General features: G+C 42.4%; 1 protein-coding gene across 5 annotated transcripts in view; it reads left to right on the top strand.

The window, feature by feature from the left end:
• The first annotated feature begins 14237 nt into the window (after positions 1–14237).
• Ubl7 (ubiquitin like 7) overlaps positions 14238–21592 on the top strand; it is a 21464-nt gene continuing 14109 nt past the window's right edge. Inside the window, exons 1-3 of one of the 5 annotated variants that reach the window (XM_031344065.1) lie at positions 14238–14358; positions 15801–16013; positions 17386–17505. In XM_031344065.1, coding sequence (XP_031199925.1) covers positions 14319–14358; positions 15801–16013; positions 17386–17505 — 373 coding nt within the window. In that variant the 5' untranslated portion in view covers positions 14238–14318. Of the gene's footprint in view, positions 14666–15800; positions 16014–17385; positions 17506–21592 lie in introns of all 5 variants that reach the window. The other 4 variants (XM_031344067.1, XM_031344066.1, XM_031344068.1 and 1 more) reach the window with 4 other exon arrangements.

A 21592-nucleotide genomic window follows, 5' to 3' on the forward strand; every position in this document is an offset into this window, starting at 1 on the left:
CCTGTACTGTCACACAAGTGATCTTTTAAACGAAGCAACTGATGGGGCATTGGGTGACAAAGGGAGACAGCGGGTTCTTTGTTTATCATTGAATCAAATAGTTAATGATATAAAGACACAGAAAGATCAAATGATAGCATTCTATTTTTATGAAAGCTTCTGGCTCATGATGGTAATTCTAAGAAAAGAGAAAGCTTTATATTTCATATGACTAGAAATAACATTTTTTATTGGTTTCAAGTATCTTTCAGGAAAGTTAAAATTACACTTTAAATAAGCAGTAAAAAGATAATAGAAAATCTAAGCTCACATGATTTTCTACTTTTATTAGGACGGTGGAAAAAAAGGATGCTTGCTGCTCTTGCAAAGCAGCTCTTGCAAAACCTGGGTTTTGTTTCCATTACCCACAATGCCCCTTACAGTGGTCTATCACTCCTGTCCCAGGGATTCCTGAACCCTTTTCTGGCCTCCATGGGCACCAGGCATGCATTTGTATACAAGCATACATGCAGTCAATTTTATGTGTACAACTGTACACATAAAATAAAAACAAATCTTTAAAAAAAGTTTAAGAAAATAAAAAAGAAAGAAATATACCGATGACAAATACTGTATCAATAAAGTTGCGCACACTGGCAATCCCAGCCCTAGAAACAGGCAGGGGGATCATGAGGTTGGAAGCAAGCTTAAGCTTCACAGTGGATTCCAGATCAGCTTGTGCAGTAGAGTGAGATACTGGATAAAAAGAAAGCAGAGACTCATGAATCAAACAACAGCAAAACACACACACACACACACACACACACACACACACACCAACGTATATCTAGAGATGACCTGGGCAAATGTCAAGTTGTTTGGGCCATGGCAGAAAAAGTGTCCCTGCTCTGTCCCAGCACTCACTCCTCTTCTTCATCATCCTTCACATCAGCCTTGAAGCATGATTACTTGCCTCTTCTCCTAGTTATCTCTGTTTTCCTCTCCCCTGTCCCCTTGGTACAGGGAAGCAAGGTGTGCCCATTGTCCATTGTTAGGCCCTAGCTCACAGAACTGTAGAAGGTCTTGAATTCAGATCTCCAGTTTCTCCAGAGGTGTTTCTCAATTCCCCAGCCTTCTATGTCCATAAGAAGACTTAAGATGCCCATAGAAATACAGAGCCTGATGTAAAATCTTGCTTTAAGGAAGCTGGAGAGATGGCTCAGTGGTTAAGAGCACTGACTGGGCTGGGTAGTGGTGGCACATGCCTTTAATCCACTTGGAAGGCAGAGGCAGGTGGATTTCTGAGCTGCAGGCCAGCCTGGTCTACAGAGTGAGTTCCAGGACAGCTAGGGCTACACAGAGAAACCCTGTCTCTAAAGAGAGAAAAAGAGTGAAAGAGAGAAAGAGAGAGAGAGAGAGAGAGAGAGAGAGAGAGAGAGAGAGAGAGAGAGAGAGAGAGAGAGAACACTGAGCCCTCTTCTGGTGCATCTGAAGACAGCTACAGTGTACTCATATACATTAAATAAATAAATAAATAAATAAATAAATAAATAAATAGATAGATAGATAGATAGATAAATAAATAAATAAATAAATTTTGCTTTCAGGAACCTTAATACCCTCACCAGATGTGCAGATGATAGTGACTATGACAAGTTTTGGTGTGTGGCTCAATGGTAGACCACTTTCTTGAAGTAAAAATCTACACAAGATTCTAGAATTCTGTCAAGGGCCAGAGAAAACAGAATAGTAAAGCCATATACAGTACCAGAAAAATAACATCTGGAAAGCAATAAGATCCTAGGGCTTACTAGCCAGTCATTGAGTATCCGGTTTAGTGAGAGAGCCTATTTCAAAACAGGTGGACAGGAGAAGGTTTGGATATAGGATTCTGTGATCACAATTCACAATTTTTTTTTTTTTAAGATTTTTATTTATTATATGTAAGTACTCTGTAGCTGTCTTCAGACACACCAGAAGAGGGCATCAGATCTCATTACAGATGGTTGTGAGCCACCATGTGGTTGCTGGGATTTGAACTCAGGACCTTCTGAAGAGCAGTCGGTGCTCTTCCCTGCTGAGCCATCTCACCAGTCCCACAAATCTTTTTTTTTTTTAAAAGACTTATTTATTTATTATATGTAAGTACACTGTAGCTGTCTTCAGACACACCAGAAGAGGCAGAAGAGGGCATCAGATCTCATTAAGGATGGTTATGAGCCACCATGTGGTTGCTGGGATTTGAACTCAGGACCTTTGGAAGAGCAGGCAGTGCTCTTAACCGCTGAAACATCTCTCCAGCCTACAATTCACAAATCTTGATAAACTTCTGTAGCCATAGAATCAGTTCTTTCTTTCTTCCTTCCTTCCTTTTTTTCTTTCTTCCTTCTTTCCTTCTTTTTTTTTTTTTTTTTTTTTTTTTTTTTTTTTTTTTTTTTTGATAGTATCCCATGTAGCCCAGGCTGGCCTCAAGCTCAATACCTGGCCTCAAGCTCAATACCTAGCCAATTTAAAAAAGAAAGTAAGAACTAGTAAAGACACAATCATTGAAATATGTAAAGTTTAAGAATTTAAGAAATATTTGAAAATTAAGGGTACAGGGGAGGAAGCCCTCCCTGAGGTTAGAAGCTCAGGAGAGGGGAGTCATATTCCACAGTGGTGTAGCCACTGGCAAATTGCCCTTGGTAAAGTAACTAAACTCCCACCTGTGCCTATGCAAGCAGCTTATATTAAATGCACCAGGTGCATGCATGCACAGACATACACACATGCCTCTGACGTGGGAGTAGGAAGGAGATGGGAAAAAGAAGAGAAAGGAAGAGGGAGATAAGAGAAGATAATGAAGGTGATATAAGCAAATACATTATATATGAATGTATGAAACTGTGGAAGAAGTAAATAAAAACAGTATACCACTTTTCTTAAGTCTAGAGAAGCATATCAGAAAAACATAATTTCCTAGGAAAACACTTTTTTTTCCAAAACTGACCACAATAGACCTAGAAGACTAAACTAAAACAATTATCCCTCAGAAAATCCCAAGGCCAGCCGGGCAGTGGTGGCGCATGCCTTTAATCCCAGCACTTGGGAGGCAGAGGCAGGCAGTTTTCTGTGTTCAAGGCCAGCCTGGTCTACAGAGTGAGTTCCAGGACAGCCAGGGCTACACAGAGAAACCCTGTCTCAAAAAACCAAAAAAAAAAAAAAAAAAAAAAAAAAAAAAAAAAAAAAAAAAAAAAAAAAAAGAAAGAAAGAAAGGAAGGAAGGAAGGAAGAAAGAAAACCCCAAGGCTGCACTGATTCACCAGAAAAATCTTCAAAACTGCTTAATTGTTCCAGAGAATAAAGAAAAAGCCTGTTGTTATTTTAAGTCACATGGGAACTCGAGGGTTGGTGGTAGGGCACAGCTGACCGACCTTGAACAATGCTCTGGTTTCAGTCCTCAGCGTAAAGACCTAAACTCATGGGTGTTTAACAGGAACCACGAGGGGAAACGCAGTTGCCCTTGCCATGTGTTGTTTCCCGCAGTTTCAGTTTCCCACGGTCATCTTTAGTCACAAATGTTATATGGACATTTTCAGCAACAAACAGTTCATAAGTTCTAAGAGAGATGAGCTCCTACACTGTCTTGGTCTGTCCTGCTCCAGATGCAGATCATGTTTCACCGATGCTGTATCTGTTCTCAACCCAACAGTCACTTAGTAGCCATCTTAATTATTTTATAAACTGTCCTATTACCCCAGTGTTTGTGTTCAGCTAACCCCTGTACAGTAGCTCAGCACTACATCACAATGCTTACATCATCCTATTACTTCATCCAGTTATACTGGTATTGTGTTATTCTTTTTATAGTTGCTCTTAAGGTGCATGCTCATGTAGTCCATGGTTCACCTGTGCAGTGAGTGCCACACACAAACTGTCCCAGGAGCAGTTTGAATCTCCACAGGGAAAGCACAGTTTGTTGAAAAGAGATTGGGTACCTCTGTAGTGAGATAGGGAGCAGGGTGAGAAACAGATAATCAATGAATGTTTCCAGGACAAAGAGCCAATCAGAGAGAAGAGGGAATGCCAGTGCTGCCTGGCCTCCTCCTCCGTTCCACCTCTATTCCATGTAAACCCACCCCACCCCCAGTCTATGGACCCTGCTGCTTACATCCAGGTCTGGAAACGCTGAAAATAGAACTGTCTGTGAGATGACATTGGCAATGTTCATCTGAGTACCACGGAGAGAGAAACCCTGGTCCAAGGTCATATCCTGTTCACATCCTGTGACCAATCCATCTGTATTGTTAAGTATGTAGACACATGCCCCTATTCTTTCCTGTGCTGGCGCTCTGAAACCCACTGATTAGATTGCTTTCCTAGGCTGTTTTGTTGTAGGGAGTGTGTTTCTGTCAGAAACTGGAATGCTTAGCAGCCCTGGTTTATGGTGTGAATTAATCCATCAGCATTCTTTCATTTACATGAATTTTGGACTCACTGTGTCTGCAAAAGCTCCTTTCTAAGCATGTGTGTCTGAGGAGTGCATAAGTCCTGGTGTTTTCATGGTACCTAATAATCTGTGACTCTATGAGCAAACACATTGCCATGAATACAAGCCATTGCCTAATTCTTATTAGTGTGAGGCCTCGGTTGAGTGCAGAATAGCACTGCATGCCGCATTAATTTAAGGCTGCGTCAGAGCTCACACAACATTCTTTTTTAGATTCAGCATCTCTTGCTGTCAGCCTCATGATCTGCCTAGCTGCCCTTCTGATCTTAGATGAACAGATGTTTCATCTACAAAAAGGGACATCTTAGTGTTTGTAAGAAATGTTACTTATGTTGATTAGTCATAATGAATAAGTAAATGAAACATCAGGTATTTCATACTTGTTGGAATCGATAGAATTTAGTGGGTATGGTGGCACTTGCCTGCAATTCCAGCATTTTAGGAGGCTGAGGCATAATTGCTATTTTAATGCAGCTGAGGCTCCATTGCAAGTGTCTTAGTGTTTCTATTGCTGTGACAAAACATCAGGACCAAAAAGCAAGCTAGGGAGGAAATGGTTTATTTGGCCTACACTTCCGGATCACAATCCATCACTGGAGGAATTCAAGATAGGAACTCAAGCAGGGGTGGAACCTGTAGGCAGGAGCTGATGCAGAGGCTATGGAGGGATGCTGCTTACTGGCTTGCTTCCTATGGCTTGCCCAGCCAGGACTACTAGCCCAGGGATAGCACCACCCCCACTGATCACAAGTTGAGAAAATGCCTTACAGCTGGATCTCATGGAGGCATTTCCTCAGCTGAGGCCCCTTTCTCTCTGATGACTCTAACTTGTGTCAAGTTGACACAGAACACCAGTGAGTCAATATAGCAAGCTTCAGACCAGCATTGGGTTACATAGCAAAACCCTGTTAAAAAACCAAACCAAACCAATAACTTTAATAATACCAAGTATTGGTGGACTCTAAAGAAACGGGAACCTCATGCAATTCTGGTGGGAGTGCAAACAACTTGGAAAGCAGGTTTGGCAGTAATTACTAAGCTTGACCAATTGAAAACCCTTATTCAATAATCCAGTAACTAATTTCCTAAGTATTTAGTTTTGTTACTGCTTTGATAAAGACCATGACCAAAATCAACTTGGGAAGGAAGGTTTTATTTGGCTTCCACATTTCTGTTGCAGTCCATCATAAATAAGTCAGAACTGAAACACAGGCTGTGGAGGAATACTGGTTACTGACTTGTTCCGCTCATCACTTGCTTAGCTACCTTTCTTATGCAAACCAGGCCCTCCCACCTTAAACATTAAATTAAGGCAAGGTCCCACAGACTTGCCTATAGGCTAATTTGGTGGAGGCATTTTTTCAATTGAGGATCCCTCTGACTCATTTGTGTTAGTGTAACAAAATAAAACAGCACCACTGCACTGTAGTGTGCAATTGTAATGCATTGATAAGCTCACCGAAACACAATGTATGAGAGTTTTCATTATTCATAATAGCTTTAGTTAGGAAATAATCCAAATGTATACTAACCTGAGAAGTAATACATTTTATTATATTTGTATACAAAAGTATACTAAACTGTATATTATAAAGCATGAAAAAGAAAGTGTTATGATTCACAGCAACCTGGAAGCATCTCATTGACATTGTGTTGAATTCGGGCAGTGCAGTGACAGAGTGCTTGCTAGCAGGTGCAAGACCCTACATGTGATCTCTAGCGCTACAATTAAAAAAATATTGTTGAATGAAAGCCAGACACAAAAATCTATGTGTATATGGTATTATTCCATTTAGAACACGTTCAAGATAAACAAAATAAATTACAATGTTAAAAGTCACGATTGGGGCTGGAGAGATGGCTCAGAGGTTAAGAGCACTGACTGTTCTTCCCGAGGTCCTGAGTTCAATTCCCAGCAACCACATGGTAGCTCACAACCATCTGTAATGAGATCTGATGCACTCTTCTGGTGTGTGTCTGAAGGCTGCTACAGTGTACTCATATAAATAAAGATAAATAAATCTTTTTTTTTAAAATAAGAAGTCCTCCCCCCACTATCTCTCACCACCTGTGGCAGGTAGGACAGCTGGCCCTTGGGTTATGAGAATGGGAGAGCTGGTTCTTGGGTCATGAGAGTGGGAGAGCTGGTCATTCCTCTCACCAGTTGCAGCACTCAGGAAAGTGGGCCCTGCATCTTCCCTAGGCAGCACAGTAAATCTGACCCTGCTTGCGTAGATGAGGGTGAGCTGGCACCAAGGGCATGAGAGTATGTGAGCTGGCTTGGCTTCTTGCTGACTCTCGAGCTAGCTGGGGCAATGCTGGAGAGCTCAATCTAGTAGTGTGAGTGTGGGAGACCTGGCTGGTTGACCAGCTCAGCTATTACCCAGGCTCAGACCCAGGACTTTGAGTTGGCCTACCCCAACATCTACCCCATCTATGAACTGCTGGAGAGAGTGAAGGGGCTGGTCCTGCAGATGCAAAGCCGCATGATCTCCATGACACAGGGTAATGGCAGGATATCTGAGAGAAGGCCTGGTGAGGATCCAGTATTGATAGTGTAGCAGGAGCCGGAGGCCTCCAAGCAGACCAAGGAAGGACTCATTGCAATGAACACTTGCAAGCAGAAAAGTATGAGCAAAAGGTACTTGGGACACTCTACAGCTTCCACAGTGAGATTTCTTTTTTCTTCTGTGGGGGAGGTTGCAAGGACAGAGGGCAGAAAAGGGTTGGGGCGATGGGTGGAATTGGGGTGCATGATGTGAAATTCGCAAAGAATCAATGAAAAGGCTTTTTAAAAAATCATGGATCACCGGGCGGTGGTGGCACACGCCTTTAATCCCAGCACTTGGGAGGCAGAGGCAGGCGGATTTCTGAGTTCGAGGCCAGCCTGGTCTACAGAGTGAGTTCCAGGACAGCCAGGGCTATACGGAGAAACCCTGTCTCAAAAAACAAAACAAAACAGAACAAAACAGAACAAAACAAAAAAATCATGGATCATGCTTGTCTTTGTTGGGGGTATAATGGCAGGCAGCATGAGAAGTGGTTCTCAGGTATTAAAGTTCTCAGTCTTTGGGGTTTTTTTTTGTTTTGGTTTTTTGAGAGAGGGTTTCTCCGTGTAGCCCTGGCTGTCCTGGAACTCACTCTGTAGACCAGACTGGCCTCGAACTCAGAAATCTGCCTGCCTCTGCCTCCCAAGTGCTGGGATTACAGGTGTGCGCCACCACTGTTCGGCTTAAAGTTTTCAGTTTTTATCTCAGCAGCGATTATATGAATGTGTTTGTGAAGACTACTAAAATTGGAAAATTAGAATCTGTGCACTTTTCTTGGCTGGGGCTCCTCATATAGCTACGTGGGGTCTGACAAGCACCTAACCTCAGGGGCCTTTAGCTGGGGTAAATCAAGAGATTTTAGCTTTCCAACATGTGTCTTTCTTGTTCTGATGGTGATAGTTGAGATGCAAATGGATACCTCCCAATGTGAAGTCCATTTCAAAACTCTGCTTCTATCATATCTGCCAGCAAAGCATTGGCCAAAGCAAGGCCCACGATGGGAGCAGGGGTTAAGGTACAGAATACTCTGCTTATGATGGGAATGCCGTGCTATGCCACATGGTAAAGGGAGCGAATAGAGCGAATAAAGAGGGTGATAATTTGGCCATCAACACAATCTACCACAATGCAGAAGGAAAGGGAATAATTAGGACAATACAACAGAAACCACCCAATAATTAGCAGAGAGCACTTGAGGGGCACAGAATAGGGCATGGAATCCATTATTTCATCTCATATTAAAATTATCCATTCATAAATGTGTGTGGATGTGTCCCTTTCAGGGCCATAAAACTTCTAGTTTGTGCTTCATTTCCACATTTCTTCCCGCCCCCTTTTCTTTTCTTTTTTTACAGTTCCTGGCACAGTGCTTTGCCCAAGACAGGCAGGCACCTGGACTTTTTGGTAATAAAATTCCAGCCAAAAGGCAGTCATTACATCTTCACCCATTTTTATTTCCAGCTCCAGAAGAAAGAGACCCACATACACAGCAAGGCCTATCTTTGCATTTTATAAACATCTCCAAAATCTCCTTGTTTACTTTCAGACTAGATGCAGCCAAAAGAAGAACCAGCGATCTAGCCCCAAGACTGATAAGTGCCATCGACAAACTCTGAAGTGTTTGTGTTCATTATGTCTCTTTTAAAAACATGGTAAAATATGCATAGCATAAAACAGATCATTTAAATAATTTTCACTGAATAGTAATTCAATGGCATTAACAGATCACAATGATATCTAACTGTCACTTCTCCCTCCCTTCTAATGTGATTCTGAGGGTTCATACTGTAGATGTACACTAGATTATGTCCTCATTTCCAGAAAACAGAAATATTTTAGTAATGACCAGATATCATATTTACAACATGTTCTCAGAATACATATATCTATATCTATATATATGAGGATGGGGAAAGCCAGGGATGTGGTTTAGTGGTGGAGCACTTTTCTAAGATATATAAAGAAAGAATGAGGGGCTGGAGGGATGGCTCAGTGGTTAAGAGCTCTGGCTGTTCTTCCAGGGGTTCTGAGCTCAATTTTCAATAACCACATGGTGGCTCACAGCCATCTGTAATGGGATCCGATGCCATCTGTAATGGGATCCGATGCCCTCCTTTGGTGTGTCTGAAGACAACTACAGTGTACTCATATACATTAAATATATACATACATACATACATACATAAATCTTTAAAAAGAAAAAGAAAAGATGGTAAGGAAAATGTAAAATGTTAACAATTAGCTGGGCAGCGGTGGCTAACGCCTTTAATCCCAGCACTTGAGGGGCAGAGGCAGGTGGATGATCTGAGTTTGAGGCCAGCCTGGTCTACAGAGTGAGTTCCAGGACAGCCAGGGCTACACAGAGAAACCTTGTTTTGAAAAAACAACAAAACAAAACAAAACAAAAAAACTGTTAACAATTGGGACTTTAGGTAAGGGCAGAAACGAGTTATTTTGTACAATTTTTAAAAGATGTTATTTTTATGTGTATCAATGTTTGTTTGTGTGCTTTGTGTTGCATGGGACTTGTACCAGCAGAAGTCAGAAGAGGATGTCAAAGCCTCAGGAAGTGGAGTTTGGATTGTTATAAGTCATTATATGGTTGCTAGGAACTGAACTGTAGTCGTCTGTAAGAACAGCAAATGCTCTTAACCATTGAGTCACCTCTGCAGCCCCCATTGTGTATAATTTCTGTAACTTAACTATCAACTTGAAACAACTTGGAAATAGTAAAAGCATCACTTTTTCAAAAGACGATTTCAGCATGTGTGAAAATATTCAAGCTAAGTGAAATATGTAGATTACTAAACAAATGTGCAGTTTAAATTTTGTTGACTGCATATATTTAGTTGGATATATTGCTCATGCATGGTTAGTTCAAAAATATAGTTCATATATATTTTAAGAGCATTAAAAAAAGTAACAATTGTCATCTGTCGGTAAGAAATAGCCATGCCCAACTTAGAACAAAAGAAAGTTGGCAAGAATTTGTGTTACAAGATATCAAGGCCTATTGAAAGATACGTGGATTGGAGGTTGGAGAGATGCCTCAGTGGTTAAGAGCTCTTTCTGGGACTCAGGTTCAACTACCAACACTAGTATGATAGCTAACAATCATCTGTAACTTTAGTCCCGGAGGATCAGGGGCCTTTTTCTGGCTTCCTCCAGCACTGCATGCATGTGGTTTACAGGCATACATACAGACAAGAACATCTGTATGCATAAAGTTTTTTAAAATTATTCTTAAAAAGAAAAAAGGTATTTGGGCTGGAGCGATGGCTCAGCAATTAAGAGCACTGGCTGGTCTTCCAGAAGACCCAGGTATAATTCCACCATCTATAGGGCGACTTACAACCCTATGCAAGTCCAATCCCAAGAGAGCTGTTGTCTTCTTCAGCCCTCCAAGGATCAGGTAAACATATGGTACAAAGACATGTATGCAGACAGACAACCAATACACATAACAAAAAGTTTAAAAACCTATATGTTATATAAAATACATTTATTAAAAGTCACACAGCTGTATTTACAGGAAAACAAAGACATCCTCAGATGGCAACCAGAAAAGAAGAACTGAAAAACCCAGTGAGGCTGAGTTGGTGAGAACCTCCCCATGAAGACCTGTGCTTCTGGACATCTTGGGAGTTTTTGGTTTGGGGACCTGGGGCCTTTCAGAGGTTGAAACTGATCATCTCAGCATGAAGTGGAAACCCTTAAAATATTCGCTAATATTTAGTAATCTGGAAGGCTAGATTACTAAAACAATAATTATGTACACAAGGAAAGAAGGAAAGTTCTCTCTGCTTGGTTTTAAGGAGAGGGATCTGGAAAGAGCCTCTGTGTGACAAGGGTTCTTCCCTTAGAATGTAAAATCTCAAGCTTGTGCTTTGCAGAAGTTTGAAGTCAAATTTCCTAAATACCATCTGGGGATATCCATAATTTGTCCCATGGATCTTGACAAACCCAGTCCTAATTCACTGGGACAGCACCCATACCATTGAAAAAAGTGCCACCAACACAAAAATATTCATAGAAATAATGGACTGTTAAAAAAAAAGAAGAAGAAGTGGGGCTGGAGAGATGGTTCAGCGGTTAAGAACACTGACTGTTCTTTGAAAGGTCCTGAGTTCAATTCCCAGCAACCACACGGTGGCTCACAACCATCTGTAATGAGATCTGATGTTCTCTTCTGGTGTGTCTGAAGAGAGTAACAGTATACTTGCATAAAATAAATAAAATTTTTAAAAAAGGAGAAAAATGCATCTCCTCAGAAAAGAAAAGAAAATAGTCACCAAGAAAATAATAGTCATCAGTAAAAACTGTAAAATAAATCAATCTGAATGAAAACAAAAGTATGAAGCCACGGACAAAGACACTAAGCCTTTGCGAGTAAGACATAAGCCATTGTTCGTAACCACTGACTCATTTTTCCAGCCCCACCATTTGTGTTTGCAGCAGGAGCTGTTATAGATGAGTTTCATTCACTTTCTTGTGAGACTCAGAAATCCTCATATTTGTATGAGCTTGTTAAATGTCATTTCAAAACTAAAAGTATTGAGCTGGGGAGATGGCTGAGTGGGAAAAGGTACTTGCTTTCTACAAAAGCTTGACTACCTAAATTTTAGATTTTTAGAATCCACAGGAAAGAGAGAGAGGCAGTAGTGTAATCCCAGAACACCCCTACCAGGGGATGGGAAGCGGAAACAGAAGACTGTACAGAAGCTCCTGGGTCATCTAGCCTGCTTTTTCATAGCATTGAAGAGAACCTGGGTTAAACAAGAGGCAGAGGTGAGGGTCAACACCTGGAGGCTGTCACCTGACTCTACACTTTTATAGGGGTACACACCCACCCACACCCATTGCCATGAGCATTCATGCACTCCCCCAGAATGATACTAATAAAAATGTAAATGTCCATTCTTACAATTTGTTTCTCAATAGAACTCTCGAGTAGGCCAAATAATCTCTTGAACTTTTAATGAATGATCATCCAGCAGTTTCTTAGAGCTGACAAGTATATCAATGCTTCCAAATAGGAACTGGCTGAAGGACCTGGCTTTGGACTTTCTGTCTTGCCAAATGTCTACTTTTGTCTTGTGTCCAGGCTTCTCCTTCTTTTTCTAGAACCTGACCTTTGCTTGGGAGCACAGTACTTACTTGATAACTGGGTTTACAAGAACAGGTTTACAGAACCTGTTTGGTTGATCCTAGCTTATTCCTTCAATAATTTGCCCACTTGCAATATCATCATGTTATAATTGAGATCTTCTCTTGCCTCTCTCAAGAACAAAAGACTATACATATAAGGCAGCCATATTTGATAAATAGCTTTGGCCTGGATTATTCATTCAAGACATATTTATTGCTAACCTGTTATGTTTCCGGTAAAGATCAACTATGGAAGACAAACAAGGTAGTCAGGGGCCATTTTTCCATGAAGATTATGATGACAACAAATAAAAGAAGCTCATGAGCATTCAGCTCCATTTTGAGAACACAAAAAGAGATAAAATTCCTGACACCTCTGGCAAATAGTTAAGACACAGTACTAGCCAGGCAGTGGTGGCACATGCCTTTAATCCCAGCGCTTGGGAGGCAGAGGCAGGCAGATTTCTGAGTTCGAGGCCAGCCTGGTCTACAGAGTAAGTTCCAGGACAGCCAGGGCTATACAGAGAAACCCTGTCTCAAAACAAAACAAAAACAAAAACAAAACAAAACAAAAAAGACACAGTACTAAATGAAATAAAGTATGGAGTTTACGTGTCAGTACTTTAGTAGATAGCAAATAGATAGCAAATTGGTTAAAAGGATGGCCACTTAAGAATTCCTGAAAGAGGGGCTGAATTTAAAAATGGACAGGATAGGGAAGGAGGACTTTGAGAACTATGAAACTCTCTACCAGCATGTATATTTTATAAGACCAGGAGTGGGTAATTATGTATGTGTAGTTTTGCTTTTTCTCTTTTTTGTTCTGTCCTACAGTGGACTGTACAAGAATACAGCTTTTACATTTTTGAACACAGAATCAATATTTAGCTATTGCAAACTTTTTTTTTTTCTTCCAGAGACAGAGTTTCTCTGTGTATCCCTGGCTGTCCTGGAACTCACTCTGTAGACCAGGCTGGCCTCCAACTCAGAAATCTGCCTGCCTCTGCCTCCCAAGTGCTGGTATTAAAGGTTTGCACCACCACCGCCCAGCTATTGCAAACTTTTTAAAAAGATTTATTTATTTTATACACTGTCACTGTCTTCAGACACATCAGAAGAGGGCACTGGATCCCATTACAGATGACAGTGAGTCACCAACTTGGTTGCTGGAAATTGAACTCAGGACCTCTGGAAGCACACTCAGTGCTCTTAACTGCTGAGCCATCTCTCTAGCCTGAATTTTATTATTATTTTTTAAATTACATTTATTTATTTAGTGTGTGTGTGTGTGCCTGCCAGTGTGATTGTGTGGTCAGCTTTGGGGAATCAGTTCAATCCTTCCACCATTTGGTTCCTGGGGATGGTACTGAGGTGCTCAGGTTTGAGCCCTTCACCTGCTGCACCTGTCCCTCAACTTCACAGTTTTAAAGTAGGTTGTTTTTGGTTATTGGTTTCCTTAGTTTTGGAATTAATTTTCTGAGATCAATCAGTAATCTCCTGAGTTTAGCAAATTCTAACTTTTGTGTAAACACAATCCAATTTGATTGTGCAGAAGTTTCTCAGTCATCTAAAACAGGCAGTGTTTCTATGAAAGTTCAGTGGAAATTCCCCTCCCCAAACTGATTCTATGAATGACTGTGTTATAAACCCCATTGTTGCATGTTCACGGTGGGCCAGAAACCCGACTTAATCACTCCCCTTATGGACTCAACTTTTGGAGCCCTGGTGCGCTGCCACAGTAAGATAGGTTTCCTGGGAGAAAGGAGCAAGAAGCACAGGAGGCTGACTACGTGGGAGAACTGCGTCTTCATCGCAAGGGCCGCGGGGCGCCTGCCCACTTAGGAACCAATCCCCCCTCGGAGAAGGTTTGCCCTCCGGCCTAGGGCCCATCCAAACCCGGAACAGCCAACAGGCTTCAAATATATCCCCGGAGAGCACGGGGATCACCGGGCTATTGCCGGCTTTCGAAAACCCCACACTGAGTCTCCCTACCTCAGGTGGTACAACTTTGTCTGACAGAAAGCTACAACCTACCCGCTCCTAGGATCTCACACTGCAAGAACCCACGCCTCCTACGAACCGGAAGCATTGCTAGAAGCGACTGAACGGCCATTTACAAGGGGCGGGGCTTCAGTGAAAACTATAGCCCCCAGAATGCAGCGCGGAGCTTCCGGTTTCCGGCAAGAGGACCAGAGTGAGTGTTTACACCGGCGGCTCGCTGCAGCCGGGTTCCTTCCGCGGGACGGGTGAGGGCGCTGGGCCCCCTGGGCACGCGGGGCTCTCGTGGGTCCGGAGTAGCTAACTGGTCCCACGAGAGAGGTAGGGTTGTCAACATTGTCCCTACTCACGACTAGGTATCTGTGACCTTGGGCCAAGTGACTTCAGCGTTCTGAGTCTTTATTCCTGATAGGTAAAATAAGGATAATGATGCCAGTTTCAGGAGACAGTTGTGAGGATCGAGATCGGTATACAAAAACTCCTTCCTCGCTTTAAACCTGAAGGTGGATAGTACCTTGAAGTCGCCTGGGGTCGCACCACAGCTTTTTCTTAGCCTTATCTTTTCTGCGAGAGACCTCTTTGGAAGAAATAGTGCCTGTAACAAACACTTGTCTTGCGGTGCAAGGATTTTGCACCCTTTGAGTTTTTAGATTTATTTTGTGGGCATTCATATATGTCAGGCTTAGGGACAGTGTATTAGAAGAGCTCTAGTCTTGACTTTTAAGGCTTTCTAGGGGGCGGCGGGGGCGTGGGGGTGCTGGGTCACAAGTATGAGGGAAGCGGTGAGAAATTGAGAAGTAAATAAGTTTTACAAGGAAAAAGCTGCAAAGAGAAGATAGCTTTTTAAGGCTGGCATCTGGGCCTCAAATCTATTGATTTGTGCTGCTCTTTTGCCTTGAGGGAACAGGGAATGTGTGACCAAGAAGAGAGCATGGAACCGATGTGTTTGTGTGGGTCTTGGTAGGAGTTTGCTAAGAGGCCAAAAAGGGAAGAGAACTTATATGCAAAGACAGGAAGTGAGCAGAGTTTTATATATAGGGGACAACTTTGTTATGAAGTATACTTACCTGTGTTATAAAGAGGCAGGGCTGGGTCTGTTGAAGAAAGCTGGTAGGAGTCAGAATAAATGGGTTTGTAATCAGGCTGTGGAATTAACACCTACCTGTTCATAAAGGTGCTTTGGGATCAATGAAGGCATTCTAAGCAGTTAAATTTGTTAGATTTGTGTTTTACCAATAAGACATTGAGTGGCACTATAGATCTCTGACAAGGGCAGGCAAGAGAGTCAAGGGCTCCTTAAAGCGTTGTAATAGCTAAATCAAAAGTTGAAGAAGAAAACCAGAAATCATTGTGTAAAAGGGAGAGGGTACAGTGATCTTGCTTGAATCTCACAGCATTCCTATCCAACTGATTGGTCTTTTGTGTCAAGGTGAAGAAACTGAGGCATAGAGAAATTCCTTGCTGTCCACCAGAGAAAGAACAAAGGGAGGACGCTAGGTTCTAGTTCTAGCCTCTTAATGTTACACCTATGCTTCTCTAGCGGTATTGCTCTGAAATCATCTTTCCTTTATTCTTGTTGCAGGGCGAGGTGAGTAGGGCGGTGGGTGGTCTTTTAACTGTTAATGCCTTATTTTACAGGGAGAAAGAGAGAGCGAGAAAGAGAGAGGATGTCTCTCTCAGACTGGCATCTGGCAGTGAAGCTGGCTGACCAGCCACTTGCTCCCAAATCTATTCTTCAGTTGCCAGAGACAGAACTGGGAGAATATTCCCTAGGGGGCTATAGCATTTCATTTCTGAAGCAGCTTATTGCTGGCAAGCTCCAGGAATCTGTTCCAGACCCAGAGCTCATCGGTGAGTCTTTATTGGCAGGAGCTGGGTGGCTGCTCTTGCCTCTGGGAGAGGAGATGGAAAGGGCTTGTTGCCTCTCTCCACAGTTTTACATGAGTAGAAAGACAAAACACGACAAAATTATTGTTTGCCACTTTAGTCTCACGTTACGCTGAACTACACTATTATTTAAGACTCTTCACTATGATGTTGTTGAGGTCGTTCTCTGAGAGAACAAAATTAGCCAAGAGTTGCAGATGAGACGAGACTCCTCAATCTATCACATAAGACTTAAGGGATAATTAGAAGGAGTTTTTGTTTGTCTTGATGGCAGCAAAATGGGGAATGAGGTTGGCAATGCATTCCTAGTAGAGGAAGGAGGACTTAAGTAGGGTGCAGTCAGATGAGATTAGGAACGGAATTTATGATAGCCAAGGGTTCTCCCTGGTGAAAACATTCCTTTCACAGGTGGATCAGCTCCCGTCCTCTTTGTTGTTATATTTTTCCCATTTATTTGGATTAAGTACTCTACAATGTTGAGCTCTAGAGGAGTTCTGTGGATATATTTCTTAAATAAGCATTTGTACATGATAAAGTTGTTTAAAATGTTGGGATTTTGTTTGTTTTGAGACAGGATCTCACCTTGTAGCCCTGGCTGGCCTGGAACTTGCTATTAGTCCAGGCTGGCCCCAAATCACCACTTATCTTTGCTTCTTGAATGCTGGAATAAAAAGTGTGTGCCAGCACACCTGGTCAGAATGTACTTCTTAATGTCCCCCCAACACACATTGCTGATGACTATTGAATCCAGGGCCTTGTATATGGTAGAGAACTAGTCTGCCACCAAAGCCTGTTTATATGACTTATTTTAAAGCAAGAGCTTAATAAATTACTCAGGCTGGCCTCAATTTTGCTTCAACCTCTCAAATATCTGGGATTTTAGATATGTGGCACTGCACCTGGGAGAATGTCTTCTGTATGCATGTGGTGCATGCATGCGAGTGTGCAGAGTAAATGAAGAGACCAGAACATTATATTAGGTGTTCCCCTCTCTCATCTACTTGAGACAAGATCTTACACTGAACCTGAAACCTCTCCCAGTCTGGGTTAGCTTGGGTGGCCTACAAGTTCTTGGTGTCCGCTTGCTTTCTGCCATTAGCCACTGGTATTACAGGCATGTGCAGCCATGCCTGGCCTTTTATGTGGGAGCTGGGGACTTGTACTTAGGTCCTAATCTTGCAGAGTAAGTATTCTCTACCCACTGAGCTGCTTCCCTGTCTCCTGAGAGCTGTCTAATTAAAATAAGACTCTCAGGGGATAGAAACCAAATTGCTTTGAGAAACAAAATATAAATGGGCAGGCTGTTTGTTTGTTTGTTTGTTTGTTTTCTTTGTAGATTTGATCTACTGTGGCCGGAAGCTAAAAGATGACCAGACCCTTGACTTCTATGGTATTCAGCCTGGGTCCACAGTCCATGTTCTCCGAAAATCTTGGCCTGAGCCTGATCAGAAACCTGGTAAGGGAGGGTTTGTCCTCAGTTAGATGGGTAGAACGTTCTAATATCTCCAAGGGATGAGCTTGTGTGTTCCTGAGATCAGTCCTGGGGGATTTGCCGAGGTGGTGATTGGTGCTATCTTTATCCTTATTGAATTCGATCCCCATTACTAGGTTAAGATGTGACATTGTTACTGTCAACTCCACCAATAATAGATGTATTTGTTTTACTTAATAAGTTCATTAACCATTGTTTTCTAACCATGTAGTGTGTGTGTGTATGAATCTATTTAAACTAGATTAACAGTTGATTTTTCAGTAAACTTTACATTCTTTTATTATTGTTGCTCTGTTTATTAGACAAATGCCAGAAACTCGCTTTGTTTTTGTAGTGCTGCAGTTTGTTGTTGGCTGAGCAGATCTTTCCACAGAGTCCCTATGGCGGTGACTTGTTCAGGAAGCTCACTACTGCTGCTCAGCTCATAACTTACTTCTAGACGTATCCCACTAGCATCCAGGAAGCCCTGTCCTGGAACTCACTCTGTAGACCAGGCTGGCCTCGAACTCAGAAATGCCTGCCTCTGCCTCCCAAGTGCTGGGATTAAAGGCATTCGCCACCACTGCCCTGCAAAAGTTATCTTTTCAGTTCTAAACAGAACAAAAACGTCTTTTGTATCCATATGGGAAGTGAGAGAGGGAAGCAGACTGGCATCCTAGGATTAGTATGATGCTCACAGCCAGACTTTGGAGCCCCACTGTTATAGGGTTCACCGTGATCAGACAGGGACATCTGAAATGATCATGGATCAAGTGGAAAATAAGATCCTTGCCATTTCTGAACAGAGACAAAGCCTGCTCATTGTCCAAATACACAAGAGGTCACACACCCCTTCCCTGGCTGATGAGTGTGACTGTTCCTCTTCCACTTTGAGCTTTTACCTCTCTCGGGTTTGCCTTTTTTCTTGAATAAGGCTATTAAAAGCCTGAGAATAAAATTGACCCAAGAGTAAAACTGTGTTTTCTGTTAAATCATCCATCAAACCTAGATCCTCTGACTTTTCTAATATCCTCTGATCGAGCTGCTCTAGAGTTCTTGTGGTATATATTCTCCTCTACTACATACTGAGCATTGAACCCAGCTTGTTCAGGACAAGTGTGTCTCTCTGCTCTTCAGCTAGAGGACATTGACTGAAGAAAATGAACAGTTATAGTTTCTGCAAGCTAGTTTTGTTTTTCCCCCCTTCAGTATGTTACATAATCAGGACATGGTAGATAAATAACACTCCAGCACTTTATAGATTAAAAATAAGATCGGAAGGAAGGATATCTGTTCAAGGTCACCTAATTAAAATGAGTGTTAGAACTAGGATATAAACCCAGATTATTCTGGGCTTGTGCTTTCTTTTGGCCTGACTGCCTTTCTTTCCCAAAGGGTGTTATAGCGACACCCAATACTCTTAGCAGCTTGTGCCTTAGGACATTTAGAGCCTTTTCCTCCCTGTATCATCTGCAGGTTTATTTTTGAAACAAATAGAATTTTTATTGGGAGGTGATATAAATTTAGTTCTGAAAAGAAAGTTTTTAAATGATAGTACTTGAGATATTTTCTTCTGTAGTATTCTCCTTCCAAAAGAAGGTGGATTTGATGATGCACTTCCATAGTTCTAGAAAAACAGGTCAAGGGAGGAGGTTGCTCATTGAAAGCCAGCCTGGTTTAAATATTAAGATTTGGGTCAGGCAGTAGTGGCGCACGCCTTTAACCCCAGCACTTGGGAGGAAGAGGCAGGTAGATTTCTGCAGATTTCTGAGTTCAAGGCTAGCCTGGTCTACAGAGTGAGTTCCAGGACAGCTGGGGCTATAAAGAGAACCCCTGTCTCAAAAAACCAAAAAGAAAAAAAGATTTGGTCCCAAACAGCAGGGATGAAGCAAACAGTAGCGCCCGCCCGAGAGTTTGGTGCATTTCTGTAGGAGGAGGAGAATCTGCTAGCCTCTCTTATTCTGCCTGGCTTAACTTTATGTATGTGTGTGTTTCTTTATTTATTAGCAGTGCTAAGATCAAGCATTTTACCACTGAGCCACGCTCTCAGCCAAGAATCTTACTTTAGCTTTCAATGTGAACCAAGATATGACCCCGGTCTCTAGCCATAGAAAGCAATTTGATGTTCCTTCAAAGTACCTCCTCCTCAATTCTCTCACACCTTTCTAGGTATTTTCACATAGCCTTTAAGACCTTCTTCCAGTAACATTTACTCTGCCTTAACATCCCCTCTTGGATGGTCTCCTAGGAGTCCTAACTTGGGTCCTAGCCTTACTCGTATTGATGCTTAGTCAGCTAACTAAATTCAGCTTAGAACACTGCTAGACGTTCCTGTATGTAGAATACAGTGTCCGGAAATCAAAAGAGAAGTTGCTATTTGGCACATGATAAAATTTTGTTAAGAGCTTTTTTTTTCTTAAGATTTATTTATTTATTTTATGTATAAGTACACTATTGCTCTCTTCAGACATACCAGAAAAGGGCATTGGATCCCATTACAGATGGTTGTGAGCCACCATGTGGTTGCTGGGAATTGAACTCAGGACCTCTGGAAGAACAGTCAGTGCTCTTAATCGCTGAGCCATCTCTCTGGCCCCAGTTCAGAGCTTTCAAATGCCTTAACCTTACTTCTGTAATCCTTACTGCAATTCTTTACTGGGATGTTCTTACTGGCATCCGTGTCTCTGCCCAGGGCCTCAATATGGTATTTTATAATTGTGTGTTTGTGTGTTTGATTCAGTTTCATTTCTCCTACTGCCCAAAGAGTTTTTTTGTTTGTTTGTTTTCGAGACAGGGTTTCTCTGTATAGCCCTGGCTATCCTGGAACTCACTCTGTAGACCAGGCTGACCTTGAACTCAGAAATCCACCTACCTCTGCTTCCCAAGTGCTGGGATTAAAGGCATGAACCACTGCCGCCCGGCTGCCCAAAGAGTTTTTTAATGGGAAAGACTCTTATTTTGTGTGTGTGTGTGACTTGCCTTTCTTGTGACTTGTCCAAAGCTAGATTTAAGGTAAATGTTTGGCTAGGTAATTTACTTGTGGTATCTACTTTTCAAAGGAGACAGTCCTCATGATCATGATGGCATGATGTCTGCGCTGACTCCAAGCATAGAGTTAACTTTGCTTTGAGAGCAGTGTCTGTAGAGTTGAATAATGTGACGTAGATTATCCTAAGGATAGCACACTGAAGTGTTGCCCAGGATGAACTTCCTGCTTGTTCCTATCTCTCAGATTTTCCCCCCTATGAAATGGGTGGTGATAGGTAACCAAATGCAGTTTAGACCCCTGCTAGATTTCCCTGTATGTAGAATACAGTGTCCAAAAATCCAAAGAGAAGTTGCTATTTGGCATATGCTAAAAGTTTATTCAGGGAGTAACTGGGACCTGTGGGACTAGGCACACAGGAACTCTGCCAGCAGAGTGGCTCTGGTTCTTTCTGGTCTCTCTGGGCTGGTGTCCTGAGTGGACCTTGGGCACAAGCTCTGCAGCCAGTCCCACAACACCCAGAGGAAGCTCCACTTCCAGGCGCTCTGACACTCTCAGGATCAGAGGTGAGGAGGACCCAACATCTGTCCCAACACCGGGAGTAACTGGGACCTGCGGGACCAGGCACACAGGAACTCCGCCAGCAGAGTGGCTCCGGTTCTTTCCAGTCTCTCTGGGCTGGTGTCCTGAGCGGACCTTGGGTGCAAGCTCCGCAGCCTGTCCCACAATACCCAGAGGCAGCTGCTGCACTCCCAGGTTCTCTAACAAGCTCAGAGTCACAGGATCCCAGAATCACAGGGTCACAGAGACTGCCTGACTCTGAGGAGTTCTGATACAACCAGGATTACAGGAAGGTCTGACTCCAGTCAGACTTAACAAGGGCAGGTAGCACTAGAGATAACTGGATGGCAGGGGGCAAGCATAAGAAAATAAATAACACAAACCAAGGTTACTTGGCATCATCAGAATCCAATTCTACCACCATAGCAAGTCCTGGACATACCATCACACCAGGACTCAAGATTCAGATCTAAAATCACTTCTCATGATGATGATATAGGACCTTAAGAAAGACATAAATAGCAC

This window comes from Mastomys coucha, unplaced genomic scaffold, assembly GCF_008632895.1.
Source record: "Mastomys coucha isolate ucsf_1 unplaced genomic scaffold, UCSF_Mcou_1 pScaffold23, whole genome shotgun sequence".
Classification (NCBI taxonomy): Eukaryota; Metazoa; Chordata; class Mammalia; order Rodentia; family Muridae; genus Mastomys; species Mastomys coucha.